Here is a 21761-nt window from a genome sequence, read left to right on the forward strand (position 1 = left end):
ATTGTGCTATGTAGTGGTACTCTGTGACTAATGGTGCCCCTCTAAACTTGGTTATGACTGAAAGTTGGTTGGACATTTCTGAGTCAAAATTTGAACCCGATAACGAATCTGTTGAGGTATTCAATGATTAGGGTGATGGCAAAGGTTGAAGTGGCCTTTCAACCTTGAAGACCTCATAAACATTACAGAGTCCTTAAGATATGAGGGATTTAAGACGTTTTTTACCCTGTGTGCAGTACGGCGAGGTATCAACGACCCTGCGTGAATGACTGAGAACAGAGCCGCTGACATGCCGTCGTCTGCAGCAGCACCGTCAAATCAAAAATGCCTCGTCTGCGCTGCCCTGCGTTTCATTTTTTAAATACATATCCACACAAAAATTCGCTCAGCTCCCTAAAACTGTTTTCCTCTTTACTTTTGATACAGCTCAAACTGTAATTAAAACTGAATAATAGATGTGTACAAATGTATGAAATTTGGCTGCAGTACAAGCATAGAAAGCATTAATAACTGTCTCAGGAGCAACACTGGATAGACTGGAATTACAGAGTCAAGATAAACAAGATAAACCTTTCATCCAATCAATATTTAGAATCCCCAGCTCTCTGGATAGATTTTTAAAGCCCCTGGGGTGTTCTGTTTATTTATCTCTTCGCAGCATCAAAGTTTACAATGGGACTGTAGCCACAATCCAGTTCTATTCTGTTCCCAGAATCAGGGTTTTATGAAGTCGAGTATTGATTTTAGTTATAGGCTTTGTTTGAGTCTTCAGTCAAAACAGTGAGTGTCTCGGCGGACTGTCTTTTGCCTCGAGCAGAGAATAAAAAATAAAAAAAAAACACACATTGCTCGCTTTCCCTTTTGCCTCTGTTGGTGCTCACAAGGTCCTGTTGATGATCTCTCTTGCTCTCAGCGACTCTCCGTCTCAAACACTCAGACTCGGTTTTCTTCCGGGCCCCTTTGGATTTATAAAAGTCTTACAGCTGTGTCGATATCCACTACCCAAACAGCAAACAGCAAATCCTCAGGATGAGGTGAACAAATGTCTCTATGAATCCAAATATAGCCTGAGAGTTGACAGCTTTGTTTGTAAAACTTTGTGTCGACTATGGACAAAATCTGTTCAAGCCATCTGTGCTTATGTCCTGTACACAGTGCAGAGAGTGGCGGTGTACTCGGCCTCCGATTTGGCTCTGGCATGACCAACATCGCTCGCCTTTGTATTGAAGGAAGAAACACTACACAGGCTTTTGTGTAAATAGGGAGACTTAGATATAACCATGCTTTCAGATCAATAGATTGAGGCAATACAATATAAGAAATTGGGTTCACGAGAAGATTAATTTCAGCAACAGTTTAATTTGTAAAAGTTTCACAAATTACAAGATATACTTTAAAGGGGCAGTATTATGCATTTTCCAGGCACATAGTGCCATTTTATGTTGCAATTATGTGACTATGTTACCTTCAATTGTTATGAAAATTCTGTATCAAATATGACTTAAAAAGATATTTGACTTTGTAATTTAACGCCTTGAAATTTGGTCTCTGTTTCTTTAAAAACTCCTGCTCTTTCTGAAACTCCACCTTCTGGAAGTCACTACAACATCACTCCTCTCCTGGCCCTTTAATGATTTTACCAGTGTTTCACTGAGATGTAGCTCAGTAGTCTTTGCCAATTGCTGCTGGCTAGTCTGAAGGAGCTGAGCGGAGGAGTCTTAGAAACTTGGAAAGTGCAGCTAAGAGGAAGAGGTGCAGCTTGAAGGCGGAGCTAGGTCCATCCAGGCATATTGCACAGCTGAGTGGTTGCCATGGAGATTAAAAGATTTCTCAAACATGCATGAAAAAGTCAAGGCAACACTCCAGGTATGTTTTGGCTGAAGAAAGTTGATTTTACATAATACTTGTAAAATCATTATGTAATGATTTTACAAGCATGCGGCTCCTTTAAAGAATCTCTACAGGCCACATAGTAATACCTTAATTAAAACGTACTTTAACTTACTTCACCAGACAAACATCATCACTTTCTGTAAACAAACAAATGGCAGTTCGCAAGTAAGATTCAACAACAATGAGAAATCATGGGCTTCTAAAGTAGTGAGATTTCCTGCCTTCCATACAATGTAAGCAGATTAACAAGCACACATATTTGAGTCTTAGGTCTTTGATCACATATGTCACTCTAACTGATGCTAACTTTAGCTTCACTATTAGTTAGCTAGTTAACCAATGGTTGTTTTTTCCTACAGCGCTCCCAAATAATTTACCTTTGGTCTTACACCATTGATTTTTACTACAGGGTAGCCTACTGAAATTATGTTTTCACATAACTCGCATGCCTTTTCATTTAGTGCTAATGCTTATTTAGACATTGAATAACCCTGTTAGTCTAGCTGACAGATGAGTGCCAACAGCAAGGCTAACAATTATTAAAAAATGTAATAGGTCATTTACATTGTGTTAAATCCCGACCTGTTAGTTTCCACATCTGTTTGATAAGAGGTCTTCATCGGCTGATGGTTCATGCAAAGGGCGACTCAAAATCTACTTCCTTTAGCATTTCAAATTAAAAGTCTGAAACAGGATATCAAGCTTGAAGTGCACACTTTTCACATCTGCAGCAAATTAAAACAGTTTGGTTTACAACACCAAAGTTACATGCTGAGAGCAATAGTGGTGTTTGAGAGAGAGACAGTACTTTGATAAGAAATGCCAAGGACAAGACGCAGAGCGGAAAGAGAGAAAATAATTTCATGAAGTCAGAAACTTCTTGACTTTACAACCTCCACCAGAGGTTGCTTTAGTTTGATTCAGCAAAATACTGGAAAAAGAAATTTTGGCCATTTTCTTAAATTACAGTACACGAACGTTCACTGCCATTTGGGAGAGGCGGGAGGGGAATATCAGTGCTGTAACGGGCCGTTGACTTGAAGTGCCTTTACATTTTCCTTAAAATTTCCAATCATATCCACACTCAAAAATGTATGACTTCACTGAGTCTACGGTTTCATTTCCCTCTTCCCAGTAGCATCAAGTCTCCTTTACTGCTTCTTGTTACTAAGACTTAGGAGTAAATAGTTATTTGTGGTTTCTATTCTAGGCAGTTGCATTACGTTTTGGTTGGAACATGGACTTTTTCTCTTTTCTTATCCCTTTGATTCACGCCACAAGTATTTTAGGGGCTGAGCTGTACCACATTTACATAACTTTATTATGTATGCATTTCTTAAGAATGTAATATCTTTTTTTTAATCTCAAAACTGTTGCCTGTTTCCACAGTCGTCACCTGGTTAAAGGTTAAATTAAAATACAATGAAGTCTTGGAAGTGCTTTTCTTTATTTAAAAATCCATCAGACTAGTCTGCTCTATGTACATAGCTAAAGTACTCTGTCTACCACGTTGCCATTGATATTACAGTGATGCATTTAAGAGTCTATCCTAGACCTGATGACTGACTTCCTCTATTATTAAGATGTAAACAATAATAATAACCTATTTTAAGATCATAATTTTGAGAGATACTGTAACATGATCAATGAGTCTCAAGAAGGGATACGGTTTTAAAACAGGTTTTTGTTGATCCTTATACAAAAGTTCTTATTTTACAAGAAATTTGAGCTGAGCATCAAAGTATTGCGAGGATAACTTGAGACATGGTAAAGAAACACCAGAGGTATTAGATTTGCTTTCATCTTATTGACAACTGCGCAATCACTTGTCAGCAAGTCTTGACATTTCACTAAAAGATCGGGAGTTCCTTCAATCTTTGAAGATATTTTGATAGTTCAGAGGGGAAATAAAGAGAGAAAGTCACTGTTTGAAGTTCAAAACTTCACATTGCAAGAAATACCACGCAACATGTCTTTAGTAAAACCGCTGAAAGATGTAGTCTATCAACCACACCTGTACTGAGACATAGGGAGGCAATTGGTAGTGTTCATAATGTATTCAGAAAAGAGAAGAAGAAACTTTCCAACACCTGTAGACAGAGTCACAGCAACACACCAGTGCTTCTCAGTTCACCTGATTTGAATGAATGTGTGATTAACAGGCTTGTGCAGCACTTGATGGCATGCAGAGGAGGTCATGCAATCATTTGCATCAGGTGTTCTGGAACAGAGTCATGTTTAAAATGCCCGGGGCGAAGGTTCCTGAGGACTGGAACTGAGAACCACTGTCCTACACCAACTTAAAGACATTTAGAGCTGGTACTAACATCTGCTGTACACCAGCATAAATGGAGTCATTATAGATCGGGGACAACTTCACAGAGACCTGCAGAGGGGGTCCAGTATGCTTTCATCTCCATTACTTAACGATTCTGGATATCATGGGCGACCTGCTGTGACCCTCTGGCCTCTAGAGCTTGTAAGCATGGAGTCTTTCTTTGGAAGTTGTCCAGGGACCCCCGTCCCACTGGGCGGAGGCCCCTGGGACAGCAGAACATCCTGAAGGGACTGCATTTCCCTTCCGGCTTGGCAACACTTTGGGATCAACCAGAATAATCCAGTGAGTGTTGCTAGGGGAGAGAGAGAGGTGGCCGGGTTTCCCACCTGGATCTGTAATCCAGTTGTTGTTTTTCCCCTGGAGCCTAATTTTACATATTAAGATGTCGGTGCCTGAGTGACTGGATAGTGTGAATGTGTTCTGTTTGATTGATCACTACGTCAGAATATCTTTTAGAATTTGCCACCATTTGGCTGAGTCACTTCATATAGGACAATAATCCCGAGGTGTTCGCCCTACTTCTCATCACCGTCTCTTTGGGTCTCTCTCCTCTCTTTAAAAGTAACATCAAGTTGTGGTTTCATGATTTATCAAAGCACTACGTATTGTTCTAAGCATTATCTATTTATGTCTGCCATAAAAATCTTTGATATCTCTCTTAAAGACGCAGTGTCATGTAAAATCTACTTTTTTGAGCTGTACATCATGTTTTTCCTTCAGTAAAAACATAGCTGGAGTTTTACCTTGATTCTTTCATGCAAGTTTGAGAAATTCATGTTAAAATGACTTCCTGAAGGCGGAGTTTCAGAAAGAGGAGTTTTTAAAGAGACAGAGGCTCAATTTCAAAGTGTTAAACTATGAAGACAAATTCCTTTTAAGCCATATTTGATACATATATAGCATTTTTATAACAACTGAAGGTAAAAGAAAGTTGATTGCGCTATAAAATGGTACTGCATGCCTTGAAAATACACACCGTCCCTTTAAGTTTTACCTTTCTTGATTTGAATATCTTATCTGTTGACATTTTTAAGAACTGCTGAGAAACAAAAAGGTGAAACATTTTCACAACTTCCCTTTGAAGACGTGAATGTTTCTTCCTTGCCACGTTACCAATTAATGCCTCATAGCTTCTGAACATACTGCGGTCGTCACTCAGGTGTTTAAGACAAAGTTTTTGTTTGTCAACCCAAACAATTGCTCCCCTATATATGTTGGCATCCTTGTAGAGGAGATGGCAGAACGACTGCAGTACATGAGACCGTTTTGAACAAAGTGACAAGCATTTAGCTCATTCATCCATGCCGGTCGGGGATAACAGAAATAGAGATTACGATCCGCTTCTCTCGAATTAAATGAAGAAATAATAACGTGATCAATCAGAGGCAATGAGGTGCATTACTCGTAATTGCATTTGTCGGATCCACAGAGAAGTTGTTGGAACATCGGCCCGTTCAAACTCCCCGCTGCTCTTATCGTCTAAATGCAAATTGCAAGAAGTTGGAACCTCCGTCGATCAGCTGAAGTTTCCTACAAACTTGCGAAATGACACGGAGGAGGGAGCAGGTTTTCTGAAGTACAGCTGTAAATGTTTCACAACTAGTTTTGCGTTTTGTTTTGTTGTCTGTGTTTCCATCTAAACCATTTAGTCATCAAATGATTCTAAACTTCTTTGCTTTTTCCATCTTTAAGGCGTCTCTGAGGCTCAACGTGCTCGTGGTACCGCGCATCAGTTCTGACTCATCTTTGTCACAAGTTCGGACTTTCACACGGTAAACCATGCCTTACAAGCAAAAACACAGAACTGCTTGTTTTTTGAGGTGTTTTTTTCCCCAATCGGTGGGAATAACATGTGATATTACTTTTGCCAAAAGCAACTCTTCTTACAGCTTTGAAAGAATTTCCCTTCGTAGATAAGGAGTGCTTTGCAGAAGCAGTAATGATTTCTGAACCGCATCACATGTTTTTAGAGCTACAACCAAAAATGTTTCTGAATTTTTTTTATTCGGGGTGCACATTGGGTAGAGAGAAGTATTTTACTAATACTTGTGCCTCATGAGTGCTGAAGACGGGCACTGGGCTTCCCATCACACAATAAGGATAAGCAGGTGTAAGCAACTGATGGATTTTATTTGGTGGTCTCAGAGTAAAAGATTTATTTGAAACAGACTTGAGGCTATATTTGCTTTTCCTTTCAGTCAGGCCCTACCTTTTATTGGGCTTTCACATGAAATCCCAATAAACTACAACTCTGTGGTCTCCTCCCCCCAACTCTCTCTCCGCCACCACCAACCTCCCATATAATAAAACCAAAACCTTGACTGCAGTTACTTGTGCACACAACAAAGCTGCCACAGGGCGTGAGTTACGTCCAATAAACAGCATCCAGCGTTAGAAGTCGCATGTTGCCACAACGTCCCCCTCGGGGCCCACTGCTGTGTGAAGAGTGTTCGCCTTCACCAAAGGATTCGCCCCCACTGACGCTCATTATGCCCACCACATGTTTAGACCGTTACCACAGACGCGGTCTCCGGGTTTAAACCCGACCAAATCGACGTCCATCTTTGATGCGTGTTCATTGTGGAAGCATTGTGTAGGAAGGCTGGCATTGAGTGCACAGACGCTACAGATCACGTCTGAGCTGAGAAAACTTTGTACATTGATCTGCAACACAGCCTGACAGAAATCAGGAGGGAAAAGTTTGTTTTGTGTGCCCGCTAAAGAAGCCCCCAACTTCCAGAGTCCGGAGCATTCTCCCATGCCAACTTTGAACGGTTTCTGCTATCCACTGTGACATTCAGTGACATTTAACTATTCAGTATTGTGGAAAAGCAATATAAAAGTTGGAGCGTTAACACTGGAGTGCTGTTCGACATGTTACGTGTTCCCGGGCTTTTCTTGGTAGGCGTTGTTTATTTTGGGGGGTAAAAGTAGAGGCAAAGTGAGAGTGACGTTGAGGGATGGTAGAGAGGAAAGGGCGAGGGAGGAGAGGGAGGGCTAAATTTCCAAACGAATGCTAAATGTGCTGGGTGGAGCAGGGTGCGCCTCCTCAACAGTAGTCTGGCGGAAAACCTTCGGATTGGCGGGAAGACGGTGGGCTGAGTCAGCCACTGGGAACACAACGGCTGACTGAGAGACGGTTAACTCATGGTGATGTTGAGGGGAGAGAAAATGCGTGTGTGTGCGTGTGCGTGTGTGTGTGTGGGTATACGGTCACTAATAGGGGCACAGTTGGGCGTGGGTGTTTCTGTTTGCACCCGGTGCTTCTGTATTTGGGGCGTGGGCTGTTTAGAGTAACGCCGGATGATGGAAGACATTGGGAGAAAGCATCTGGGGAAAGCATTTACCTGATGAGAGGTGGTGAGGTGGTGGAGTTGATGGGGTTGTTTTTTGAGGAGGGGTAGAGGGGGGTTCAGTCTGAGCTGGAAAAAGGTCAGTCTGACTGTGGGTGCCTACAGCTGGTTCTTATTATGGAGGCTAATGTGAGGCTCTGATCCCACACACACAGACTTTGCAGACCAGAGTTTGAAGCCGGATATGGGTTTTAAGAGGCCCCTTCGCTGCTGCTTCTGTGTCATGGTTTTCCTCCTCGGAGCCCCGTGAGACCGAGCGCCTTGTTTTATGGCAAGCCCTCGCTATCTGATTTGGTCATGGAAGAGAGTGCAGCTATGAAGGGAGAAGTTTGCTACTGATTTTCTATCTGGATGAAGAGAAAAAAAAAAAAAGAAAGACATGTAGCTTGATATTAACATCTCCTTAAAGAAGTTATTTTATTTCTTGGAACCATATGAAACAGACCGACCCAACACAAAGTTGATGCATGAAGTGGAAGGAAAAGAGCACAAGACGTTTCAAAGACGAAAAGTGTGGCGTGCCGTAAAAGTGTGGTGTAATTTAATAGCATAAATACAGTTCCTCTGTGAAGGCCTCAACTGTTTGTTAGAGAACCTTGGTGAGCAAACCAAGTTCAAACCAAGGAGCACCACAGAAAGGCCACTGGGAACATTGGGAAAAGGAAAGTTAGAGTCTGTAAAACGATATCAAGTTTTGAACAAACAAAAAAGTGACACAGCTGCAAAGCTACAGACGTGGCAAGGAAGACAATCAGAGAAGGAAGCTATAGTCTCTGGAGAAGCTTCAGAAATCCACAACTCAAGTGGGAAAATCTATCAGCGGGATGACCGTCACCTATACACCCTACAAATCCGGGATTAGTGGCATTTCTGACAGCACAGAGGCCTCTGGTTGAGCTTGCAGCATATTTGTAAGACCAAGACCTAAACTGGGACTGATCAAATAAGGAAAGGCATGGACTCCAGAACCCTTCTCCGAACGGTGAGGCCATAAAGCTAAGGAAGACCATGTATGAAATTCTTGTTGTGGAGAAAAAACGTGTGTTGAAAGTTACAGCTTTATGTCGGGGAATGTCAAACAAGGTAGTTCCTCGTGATTTGTTAGCTGTGATACTGGCTGTGAAATAACGCCTTTTGCAGTTTCAAGGCATCATGCATATCAGTGGAATGAGGGAAGCCGTTTCTGATAAAAAAAAACCATCAGCCATTTGTCACAAGCCACATAGGGGACACAACAGAAAGATACAGGAAGGCGATCTTGTTCGATGAGACCAAAATTAGAATCTCCGGCTACCTGCTGTGTATAATGAAAAACCAACCTCTGTTAGCGTATTTTCTCCCTCTGTGAAAAATGGTGGCGGCAGCCTCATGATGTGTTGTTTTTTTTTTCTGCAGGCTTCCAGCTGTTAAAGGCTCCTCAACAATAAAGTGAATTAAAACTGTATAATTTCTTCCATCTCATCTTATTGGGTCCATTCATCAGAAAATTCCAGTAAAGTGGAATGAGGCAAAATTAAATTCACTTCGATTCAAAATAAAAATACTTTATTTATCCCAAAAGGAAACTAAATTTATGGGGCAACAGATGGAAAGTGTTTACAGCAATATTGCATGTTCATGCACTGTCCCATTTAAATAAAATCAATTCAAATATCACTAACTCATACGACCAAAGTCTCTTCAGAGAGTCATTGTGGACACCCATGCTGTAGCCAGGAAGGATCTCCAGTAGCAGTCAGCCTCGCAGCGGAACTGAAAATCCCTCATGACTAAAGTCTGGTGCTGGATGACTTGTTAAAAGCTCAATTTCCAGGCAGCAGAGAAGATATTCCTCAGTAACGTATCCTGGACGACGCCATAGATTGTTGACAAGCAGTTGCCATTTCTGGAGTGAATGTAGACAAAGCCTGTATCAAAAAACATAAGGTTTTGCTTATAACTCAAATGTATCAGTAATATAAAAGACCTAAATGACAGAAAAAGACAAAATAAATGGGGGGGAAGGTTAGAAGTTAACTTCAGCGATCTGGTAGCTATTTGGAAGCCTTACAGCAGCCAAACCAAACCGTAGCTCCGTCTTTAGCTGCTCCTAAATCTCCTTCTCTGCTGTCGATTTATGACAGAGAATAGCTGCTGAGCAGAGAGAGCGTTCCCAGCCCGCTAAAAAGCCCAGTGTCATGCTGAAAATTAGCAGCAGAGTGACTAATGCACACGCTTACTGCAGTCACAAGGGCACTTTTAATGAAGTATGAATGGAGCTATTGATATCATGTCAGAAATGACTGTTAATGACGAATGAGGCAGACAGAATCAGGATGGGCGCAAACATGCTGACATGCAATTTCAATTAGCATAAAAGCCGAGCCCTGTGGAAACTGTGAGGCCGAACAATGGTGCTGTCGAGTCTCTTGCTCGTTCGGAGTTTAATTAGCACGGCTCCAGTAGTTTCTCAGGCGCTCTACCCAAAGTGCCTTCAAAGACTTTTATTTTTTCAAAGTGTGAAGCCATCGTGATTGTGCAACACAACAAAACAGATGGGTCATGTGACGGGACGCCCCGGGACTTTCTAAGAGTCGAGATGCATTGGAAATAATTACGGCCATCAACACTGTTGCACTTGAGACAGGAAGAGTCAAGAAGCAATCTATAAAGCATTAAGTTTCCTGAGTGCTCGGGTAGAAAATTTCTCACTGAGATGATAAAGCTCATATGTTTGCCGAGGTGTTAAACTCTTAACTTGTTGCATATGATTGTAGAACATATTAATCTGAATGCAGCTTAGGTTTTATGTGATCACCGTCTTTTTTTCTCTACCACGTTAGCATTTTTGGAGGCACTTCAAACATAAGTTACTTTAACACTCCAGCAACAGATGCTTTAAAAGGCCCGCATTGCACAGATGCTATAGTAAAAGACTCACAGGGTTTTTGATGCTGGGTATCTAAAGACTTATTAGATTTATTAGCAAATCTAATAATTGAAGCACGATGCGACAGCTATCCAACTAGCTAGCGCATCATGCTTCAATTATTTTTAATATATCTAGCTAGGCAGATATTGCATCATGATTAAATTATTATATTTTATAGATAGACTGATATGGTAATGGTATCACTTATTCACTATCTAATGAGAGCACAATTTGATGCAGACACTAACATCAGGCTTTTCAAACATGTTGGAGTTTGAAAAGCCTGACATGAACTCAGCCCCAACATAAACACATGGCCCAGTTCACTGCTGCTAGAGGTAAACCCAAACCCTTTGGGTTCCACAGTCACACGACGTGCCGTGTTGGCACACAGGACCATCGGCCGACAGGGTGACTTGAGTGATGTGAAACGACAAAGCAAGCTGTGAGGCGGTGGGTTCTTGGTTGCGTGTTTATTGTGATCTGAACTGTGATGTGAAATGGGCTTGTGAAGCAGGTGTTGTCATGGTGACGTGCCATCAGTTTTAGTCTCGCCCGACCATTGTGTCTTCTTTCAGATGGTTGCTTCATCCCTGTCCCCTGTGTAACCTGTGCAGTGGCAAACGAGTTTAGGTAGTTAGCCATGTCTCGGCAGGTTTGCAGATAATTCATGCTCTTAATTTTTGGATAAAGAATTGAACATCCCTCTGCAAGATGTTCCAGGGATTTCGGGATCTTAAATTACACCTTAACTTCACCTATACTTACTCTTAGGTGGACTACTTCAAAGACAAGAAATTGCATCTTATTCAGGGATATAAGAGTAAATGGGGATAAATGAAAGTGCATGGTACAGTTTCATCACATAATGACGTTCCAAAATAAATACATAAGCGCACAACACTGTTTGTGGGACATTTAAATCTAATCCTGAAGCAATCCACATGAAAGAGGTGGTGGTGGTGTCAAGTTCATTTATCTGCAATTTAACACAGGTATGATGATGAACCCTAAAATAACCAGCATTACGCCAAATTAGTTTAATTATCCAGTCTAAACTGGATGCAGCAGCAGAACAAAGAACCGTTCTGGACGCTCGTTTTGTGTTGACATTGTAAATGTTACAAGCCTAAGTGACTGTAGTTAACTGCGGGCTAATTTCCTGCTGCTGTTGCTCTCTGGGCCATTAATGCCGCGCAGCACCGCCGAAGCCGACAGAGCTTTTCATGCTGTGCTATCCAAGTTCACTGTGAGCTTTAAAGCTTTCAGTTTTTCCTCCCTTCCTTCTCCCTCACATCATTGTAGTTTCACCTATATAAGGACAATTCAGGTGTGAAGACGAGTAAACTTTAAATTTATCGGACTAAGAAGTACGATGCAGAAGCTGAAAAACATTCCACTGTTGCTTTTTGGATTTTTTTCTCCTCCTTTCCTGTCTGCTCCCTTGACACCGTATTCCACCTCCAGTTCACCGGAAGATTTCAAGCAGAAACTCATTACAAGTGTCTTAAAATGCTTTACACCTCAAGTTCGTGAGCAGCCTTGCTCAGGTTGCGTGAAAGCAGAAAAAGTCACAGCTCCAGGTAGGACGATCGCTTCTCCGAAAACCAAGACATTTGGCGTGTGGACAGATGTAGAAAAAGGTCGTTAGGTGCGAGGAAGAGTACGGGTCGGAACAATATTGCGGGGTTGTCGACTCCTCTGATGTCACGGGAAGATTATGTTAACAGGCCCAACCATCTGGGACCTTGGCGGTTTGACGGCTTCCGTAGCTCGGCTGGGCTGACACAGACATGCTTTGTATTAAGTCAGTCGTAAACCGCAGCAGAGCCCTGAGCGACTACAGTACTTCTGTTCATGACTGTTTGGGTTGCAGTGTTCGAGTGAGATCACGACTCCAAACTGGTCATTAGCGACAGGAGAGTTTGATGAGCTTCCACACAATGACTCCATTAAACTTTATTTAGAACGGATATATATTGTGCTTTGCAAGAGTATTCACTTTTTTTCCTCTAGCAAGCTTTATGTTTCCTGTATGTTACTGGGGTTTCAGCACAACGGAGTGCGTAATTGTGACAAAGAGAAAAGGAGGCGTGGTTTTAATTTTTCGTGTTTTTTTTTTTTTTACTGAATAAAAAATGTGTAACATGTATTTTTATTAAGTCTCTTAAATTTTGATCCCCCCAAATTAAATTCAGAGAAAGAAATTGTCCTCAGAAATCACTGAGGTGGTGAACAGAATATAAATAAAGGTGTTTTAACATTCCGGTGAATTGGAGACCAAAGTTTGTCAGCATTTGTTACCGTTTCAGTTGCTGTTGTTCAATTGGCCTGTGGTGGCGCTGCACAAAGACCTACTGGAGAAAACGACACAAAAACATCTGAAGAAGACATGAACTTAACTTCCTCCTTCACAAAATGTAAACAATAATGGAGTGGCATCAGAGTTGATGGTTCTAAGGGTTCTGCTGTTTTGTCTTTGGTAAAAGACAGCTAGCCATTTCTTCCACTAGTGCTAGACTCGTACGTTTGTTTTGGTTGTATTTACCCAGAATGCCCTGCGCTGTAGTCCGGTTCCTGCTTTTGGAGTGGTCTCTGGTCTGCTTGTCATCCATATATGTATTCATTCACCTCCACAGTACTGAAACCAAAGTTTGAAGGTGAACCAGAGACTTTTTTGTTCCACCTCCCCAAATGAACTGGACTTTCTAACCAAACAAACTGGAGTTCGATTGAAACAGACTAAACACGGCTGCTGCACCCTTCATTTCAGCAGCTGTTCTGTAAACGCATCAAAGGTTCTAGTAATCAACATCCTGAAGTTCATAGAAGACAACAGAAAGTCAACTACTAATCGTGCAACTAACAAATCTGGTGGAAAAGCAAGAAGAAAGTTGTACCTGGAAGAGAGTCATAGCCATTTGTAGTTTGTTAGAAGCCTTAAAGGGCCTTGGAAAACATGCTGATGAAGGCACTCTGGTCAGATGAGACCAAAATTACAGTTTCTAACCAACATGAAAAGCTCTATGTGTGGCAGAAACCTAGCACAGTGGCGGCAGCATCAAAGTGCAGTTGCCTTTTTTGAGAAGTGACATGGAAGCTGGTCAGAGTTGATTAGTAGATAGATGGTTGAACGCAGCCCTGAGAAAAGCCTCAGAGGCTTTAAAATGTTTGAAAATGTGGCTCATATGTCAGCAAAACACTCAACCAGAGACACAACTGAAGAGTCAGAATGGCCCAGTTAAAGTCTAGACATAAATTCAATTTGAAACTCTGTTGCAGGACTTAATGATTGCTCCCCCTTCCAATCAGAGTTTGAACTAGATGTACGAAACTGAAAGCATACTCCAATATACTTGCAGCTGTAATTGCATCTATTGGTGCTTCTGTAAAGTACTGAATAGAGGAGAGTCAAATATAGATTCACACTGTTCAGATTAATATTTATAAACAAACATGTATTGATCTGTCAAGTTAAACCCCAACAAAATACCTCAAACTTTGTTGCTGTAAACGTGGGAAGCGATATGAATATCTTTGACAAGGTGCAAAACCAAAGATGTTTTATTCAGGACCGATTCCTGGTGGTGAATCTGGTCATGTTCTATTGCAAAAGCTCGTTGTGAGCTTTCAAACTCGAACCGTTCCTTTGTTCGCTCTTGCCTCAAAATTGAGGGATCGCAAACAAGCGTGAAACCGAAAGGAAATCCAACGCTTGATAGTAATTTCTTTGCCGGCTGCTGTTCCAGGCAATGTGGGACAGTCCGACGCCAGTTCCTAGATGAGACGCAAGACGATTTTCTCCTCTTTCCTCCCTTGATTGGGAGTTAAGCGTCACCTTCTAACCTCTGATCCCTGCGGATTTCCTCATCTCGATGGCGTCGCAGCCAGGTGACGAACGAAGGAGGGAAACGGCTTTGGGTATAAAGATACAAACATCTCTCCTGTTGTTTGTGTTTTGACTTTTTTTTTTTTTTTTTGATGTCCATTTACTTGTCAAGAAGCCCAGCCTTTCGGACGCCACTCTTGCAAAAAACGGCACCGAACTGAAACAACAGTGAGTCTTTTAGATCCTCTTTTCCACGCTTTTTCTGGGGTTTTTTTCCCCTACTGGTCTATTTTCCGAAGGTAAAAATTACACTCCATTACCGTTCTCCTTTACAAAGAGAAAGGTCATATATTTTCTTTTCTGCACCCATCCCTTTATGTGTTGTGTAAATGTGAGTTTCACAGAGAGAGCTTGAAAAGTTATTGGAGGAAACCTCTCGCTGTGGCTCCATAAGCCTTTTTTTTTTTTCTTCGGAGTGTCGTACCTCTTCTTTCTGGCTTGCAACTGGAGTGTTTTTAAAGAGATGCAGATGCAGATGAGGATTTAAAAAGGGTGGACTAAAAATTAAAAAATAAAAAATAAAAATGTGAAGCTCGCTTTCACGCTGAGATATGCAAGTCTGAGAAACGGCTCCATAAAGCCAGTAAAAAGTGCGTCCCTGGTGACTTCTGAAAGGTCTGTGGGGGGCGGAGGGGGCCTGCGAGGGGAGGCCCCTAATAAAGCAGCACTACTGTCAAGATATGTAGAGTTGTGGTCCAGCTCTCTGCTGTTTAACAGCGATGGAGCTGGCCGTATATTCTTATACAGACAGGCTGCTGTGTTCAGAGTCAGGCGTGTAAACATGTTGCCAACATGATTAAAAGCAGCTCGAAGGCTGTGGTTTGTTGAAATGCGGTGTTTATGGTTGTTATATTGTCATAGCACAGCAAAAAAAAAAAAAAAAAACTGTGGTAGTAATTATTATGAGGGTTTATAGAGTCTTTCCTGAATGTTTTACAGTGTGTTGTATCAACCTCAACAAAACCTCATAGGCATGTCAAATTTTGATTCTACAATACAAAAGTTTATAAAAGCTTGTCTTAACAAGCAGTTGAAAACTCAACTGTTTGTTTTGACGTGTTGGGCTTTTATATTATTTGATTCCACCTGTAATGTTTGGGTGTCAAACTCATTCTGGGCCGCATCAAGTTCATACATTTCCTTCAATTGCAGTATGTAACTTTTAATAAGCATCTAAAAAAAACATATTTTTTGTAAAGCTGTCAACATGTTGTAGCATATGAGAAAGATAAACCAAGAAAAAAAAAATCTACCTCCTTCCCCAAGCTACTATTTCTGCCTGAAGAAATTCAATACGCCCGATCAAAAACAACCAATTAGAGCCAGGAGGAGGGCCTTAGCGCTGTCAATCATGCTAATGTAAAAGCTGCTAAATGTGCTAAAGACGGTCAGACAACTCATGGTTCCAGGAAAACTATCTGCCGTCATTGGTGGCTAAGCTAACTAGCCTGAGAAAGTGTGGTGGACACTTATTTAGTAGGGACAGAGGATTCAGAGTAGAGTGGAGATTCACCTTCAATGAAGGCTGCAGTACTAAATTTACAGTCAAAGCTACAATGGTTTTTGTCAAAGCGTATAAGAATGGCCTAGTCAAATTCCTGTGTCAAGACCTAAAGATTACTTTTCACCAACATTCTCCCCCCACGCTCACTGAGTTTGAGCCGTTTCCTAACTAGAACGGGAAACAATTTCAGTTTTTAGATGTGCAAAGCTTGAAGAGACACATTTCAATAAACATGCTGCTAAAATTCCAGTGAAATATTGATCAACTAAATATTGATTTATAAGGTTGAATAGAGATTAACTATTCAGTCGACTAATTACCTGGGAGGCCTGTGATGTTCAGGTCTTTCATGCTTTTACGGCCTGCATTCACCGTTTCCAGAGCTAACGGGAAACCAGACGTTCATTACCGACACAAGTGCTGTTGACCCACAGCAAGAGACATAACTGCTCAACACGTTAATCACCACGTTGGCTTATGGTTAATGCCATAACAAAGTGAGCTGCTCTCCAATTCAATCCGTGGCTAACAACACCCTGTCGTTAAATAATTACACGCTGAGCGTTTTGTACCAGGCTAAAGTAGGCACAGCCCCGAAAAAAGGAAAGAAATCCACCAAACGACCTCTATTTATAGTGACGTTCGCTGCGGTTCAACTGCACTACACAAGGAGATGTATAGAGAGAAAAAAACTAAACATTCAAAAGCCCATCTTTTTCTGCAAAATAGTCTTGAGTTAGAAAATATATGTATAAAAAACACTTAAATCTACATGTGGTTGCAATATCTGACTTGACTAACATGTTCACTGCTTAGCTAAAATAGTAGCCGTCAGCAAAACAAATTATGCAAGAAATCTAGTTCATGTTTCAAATCAGAAAGTCAGTCAGTCTCCTCCGTAGTAAACCTCTCTGTACTTCTGTTATATGAAAACAGAAGGAAAAGGAGAGTGAAACAAAAGATTTATTCATTCAGTTGTTGTAAAAAGGGGGGAAATTTCCGTTGCAAATTACAACAGAAGTTAGTTATGAAATACTAGCCGTCTGCATTAGCCGAAAAACAAGACTCTGCTGTGCAAACAATAAAGGATTGTGAATCAGTAGCTGAACAACTTGAGGGACTTCTCTTTAAAGTCAACACGCAACACAATTTCTGGCCTTGGCGTGTAAAGTTTTCCACTCCTTAGGGCTCAGGGTGCTCTTTTCCTGATAATGGAGCATTGTCCAAAAATATCAAAACATCTTCTCCTACTTTTAAAGGATGGAAAATTTGGCTTTGTGTTTTCCTGCAAAAAAAAAAAAAAAAACATGCCAGGAGGTTTCAGACACAAACTTAAGTTTCCTCATGCAAAAGATGGAGAGAGACAAGCAAAGGTGTACACTTATGTTATGGCAATCCCAATTCTCATGTCACAATGTACAGATTCTCTGTTTGTGCTAATGAACGTTCAATTTCTGATTCATTCAACTGATGATTATTTAACTACATGAATAAAAGTTTGGGCTTCCAGTCCAAGATGGTTAGTTTGTCTCCAAGTATGGAAAATAAAAAGGTGAGACTGAAATGTCACAGCCAAAGTGACTTACTTTGTCCTGGCTCACTCTTCCTCCCAGTAGCACGCACTATTCAAAACACTTACAAGAAGGTTTCACAAAATGTGCTACATTTGTTAATGCTTATGCCAACTTAAGATCCATTTTTCGATGTGGCAGAAGGTAACAGAAACAATGTGACACCATTTCAACCTTTAGCAGATGAACCAGGAGGATGTTTAAAAGGACCGGAAGATACAGTAGCTAAAAATAATTTGATACAAGCGGTTGTCATGCAGGTAACGCGTCACAAATTAGTTGCTTTTTCACGAAAGCAGTTTCAAACAGTTGGAGAAAATTAACCATTTTTCCCTGAAGGCAACAGAAACAAAACGAGCCAGGAAAGAAAAATACCAGAAACGCCTGAGATCAGGCTCGCTCCTTTATTTCCAAATCTCGGGTAACGATCCAACCAAAGCTTGGCTGAGCTTTTGAAAATTGCGAAGCGCGGTGTGAATTTCTTTGTTAATGCACTTGCATATAAAAGAAATCCACTCCCTCATTTTTCAGTTTCAGCCTGGAGGCTATTGTGTAATTAGCGCTCGGCTTTCATTTTGAATAGCTTTGCCTAAGCAGAAACCCTCTGACCTGTTCAAAACACAGCCCAAGGCACAGCCAGAACCATCTAATGAGACGACAGCCACCCAGATTTGACATTTTGAAAATGAACGAGGCGGAACTGGGGTAATTTGTCGAGGATGTAAAGCGGGATGTGTTGAATTTTCAGTTTGACCAGATATAGCGGAGCTCCTCTCAAGAGTAATATCACTGAATGTGAGACGGATGCTGTTTGTGTGCTTCTTTGCCAACTTTGTTGATGACAGAGAGACTTTGGGAGGAAATGCAAATGCCTCTTAGTGAAATAAAGGAATGTGCAGGATGATAGCAGGATGGCTTTCCTTGTTCCCGACATCAAAAGGCTTTTCTTTGCTTATATTTGACAAAGACTATGGACAGGGAGTTTTATTTAAAGAGTTAGAAATAAGACAAACTTCCCCTTAATAGTGCAGCAGATAATTGAAAATGTCATTAAAATCTTTCACATGCGAAAACCAGATCCTAACTTGGCACAGATGTTCCCAAGGCCTTTCTAGTTTTAAAATAAAACAAAAGTTAGCCACTGGAAAAAGTCAAGATGGCCGCCATGGTCTTCAAGGATAATTCAATTTTGCTCTAAATTTGTAAATATTTATCACAGATGAATACTTTGGTTTCAGATCACACACAACTCAGCCCATAGAAATCATATTTACTTTAAACTTTTTTTATTTTCTTTTGAGATGGTCACTGAGGTTGTCATGTGAAATACATTGTTGCACTAAACTTTCCAATTAGATGAAGGAGTCTGGTGTAAAATCATAACCTATGTGTTTTGAGCCATATAAAATCATATATAATTTCTTTATTTTGTGCTTTCTTTCCCTGGTGGGCATTTTTTAAAATGGCCACTATGGTTCTGATGAAGAATGGATGTTTACACTAAAATTGGCCATCGTTATTGCCAGGGCAAAGAAAACAAAAAGTTAGGTTCACTAAACACTAATCTGCTAAAGAATATCAGCTCTGCTATCGCTAAACAGCTAAACACATAGAAAATTAGCAAAAGCTAACGCTAATCATCTTCCCGTTAACGACTGGTTTGAGACTAACAGCAAAGTTCTCAGTTTCTGATTTTGATACATATTACTTGGAGTTGCATGAATAATATCAATAAGTCAACGATGTGACATAAGGTTCATCCAAGTAATGATAATGAAGCCTTTTTATGGCAATAGACAGGCTCAAAAGTGGCAGCCATCTTTAATAATGGTCAATCATACTGAACTTGAAGTAGATCATGAAAATGTGAAAAGAATATGACCTGAGGGGTGAGAACAGATGTATGTTTGTATGCACATTTGAAGGATTTTTACAGTAACATGCAGCACTATTAAATGGTGTAAAAATGGCAGAACGGCACAAATGTACAGCACAGACAGAAACATGTTGGCTTGAGTCTTGGGAAAATGTCATTTTTTCATGAATTGATATGGATGTGGAAGTTATATGATCTGATGTCATCCTGTGATGGATGTTTTTCCAGAGATGGTTGGGTCTGAGGGGTCTCTGTTTCATGGCTTCGAGCCCAGCATTTTTGCCAGGCTTCTGGCTGCATCTGTTGAGTCTGAGGGAACATTTTGGCCCCCAGAATCTCACAGGAATGCTCCAACTTTCATAAATCACTGTCTTGATCTGCTTCACTGTTCCAAAATATTCTAAAGCGCTGGAGTTAAGGATTCAGAAAAGTATTTCCTATGCATCACAGTGACTTTCTGTGTCTTGAGCTATCACCTTTGTGAGGGCGAAGCAGGTGGCTCATTTAAAGCCTCCCTTTTACATCTCCTGCTAAGAGAGTGGAAAGTCTTATCTGAGGAAACTGGGTCTTGGAAGCTGTCCATTTTCATTTTCAGAGCATGTGCACTGGTAATTAATTGACTTCCTCCCTGGTTTACATTTTGTCAAGTGCTCCAAAGAGCAGAAATCGAGGCAGGTGGCTGAATTAGCATATCCCTTGAAAATGAGGCAAGTCAAGCCTGGGAAATCCTGCGCCACGGCATTCTATAGACCCGGAAAACCTCCACAGGGGTAAAGACTGATGTCTCAGTCAGACAACGCCTTTGAGGCCAGGGACGCTCCTGTTCAACCGCGCGTAGCTGGAGGCCGTGTGATTAAATAGAAGTCAGGTCGCGTCAAATGTTGAGATCCCCAAAAAATTTTGGCCTAATTGGTTTCTCTAATTTTCTGATTTTTTTTTAATAGTCAGAGAATTGCCAGTCAGCAGTTGTCAGGTGACTTCATACAGCATCATATGCAGGGGTCCTTTTGTTTTATGCAGCTGTAGCATGAACTGAAATTGCTAACAATGAAGCAACTGGTCATCTTAAGCGGCGTAGTCTGCTCAACTTCAACGGACGAAACATAAAAAAAGTGGTTCAAAGAAAAACTAACTGTTGTTGTATCCTTGGTTAAAGTAATGTTTTTTTCTTCTCATATTTCACAGAATCCTACTTTGGGGACAGCCACTGTAACATAGTAGCCGTCCAAGATGTCTCAACCTTCCAGCTGTCTCTGAATTTCAAAACAAGTCGCCGAAGCGGTCTTCTGCTTCTGGCTGCTGGAATGGAGGACTACCTGTTCCTGGAGTTGCTGAATGGGAAACTACAGGTGAGGTTTAACTGAAGCAGAAGGAATATACGTTATTGGGAAAAGAGTTATGTGGAAAAACAGGACAACCAATTGTGGAGTGATAAAGTCGAGTTTCTTCTTGTGTCACATTGGATTATGAAACTAGTAAATTGCAAAAAGACCATATAATCTGCTATTTTTATTGTTATGTATGATGCATTTGGGATTATAGGGCTATAGGTCAGGCAATAGGTTGGGCCTATATGTCCATGCTTTCTTGTTTTCGGTCCATATGAAGACACAAGGGCGGGATTTTCACTCTGAAATTTGGTTTTAAGGGAAAAAAAAACTTCTTACAGTCTGTGGGCAAAATCAGTTAAAAAATTGCCCCAATTTTGAAAGAAATGTTCCCATATGGAGGACCCAGGAAGTCCTATTTATTTATCTCATTCCCCAATCCAATTTCAGTATTTTTTAGACAGAACAGTGACAGAAACTTTTAGGTTATGTGTCATTTTGCTGGAGAATGAGAAATAATTTCAGAACTTACCCATTTTAAATGTTTAACCTATTCAAATTAATTGTAAAACAAAAATAAGCATGAAAAATAATGTGGGGGCATTAAGGTGCACAGTTTCTTATAACTGTGGCTGGGAATTAACATTCAAGCTCATCATATAAAGGACTTTGTGCCTCTTTCCATCATTTAAATTGCCTGTGATTGAACCTAAATAAAGTCCAGGTGTTCTTGTGAGCTTTTTCCTCATGCAGAGACCTTCCACAGTATTAGTGGGATCTCTTTGTCAAAAGTGATCAGTCAGGAAAAGGTTGCAAAAAAAAAAAAAAAAAAAAAAAAAAAAATTTCAACGGCATTAGATACATGGAACACAGGGAAGACAGAAATAATCAAGAGTAGAAAAATATTTCATGACTGTGACATTATCAAGACTTGTATACGTCGGTCTGGAAGTGATTAAAAATCGGGGGGAGGGGGAGGACATGTCAGAGGGGAAGCCAAGAGGCTCACAGAGCAGCACTGAAGTAGCAGCAGGAATTTATGACCCGTAATGGCTGTGTAATATAGTTAGCTATCTCCCATATTCTTTATATGTGTGG

The 21761-nt window shown here is 40.8% G+C and overlaps 1 protein-coding gene across 1 annotated transcript in view; it reads left to right on the forward strand.

The window, feature by feature from the left end:
• Window positions 1–21761, forward strand: part of cspg4 (chondroitin sulfate proteoglycan 4) — an 85769-nt gene that overhangs the window by 31401 nt on the left and 32607 nt on the right. Inside the window, exon 2 of the mRNA XM_015038587.1 lies at window positions 20521–20684. Coding sequence (XP_014894073.1) covers window positions 20521–20684 — 164 coding nt within the window. The remainder of the gene's footprint in view (window positions 1–20520; window positions 20685–21761) is intronic.

Source organism: Poecilia latipinna, unplaced genomic scaffold (assembly GCF_001443285.1).
Source record: "Poecilia latipinna isolate Pla-1442-1.1 unplaced genomic scaffold, P_latipinna-1.0 Scaffold447, whole genome shotgun sequence".
Taxonomy (NCBI): domain Eukaryota; kingdom Metazoa; phylum Chordata; class Actinopteri; order Cyprinodontiformes; family Poeciliidae; genus Poecilia; species Poecilia latipinna.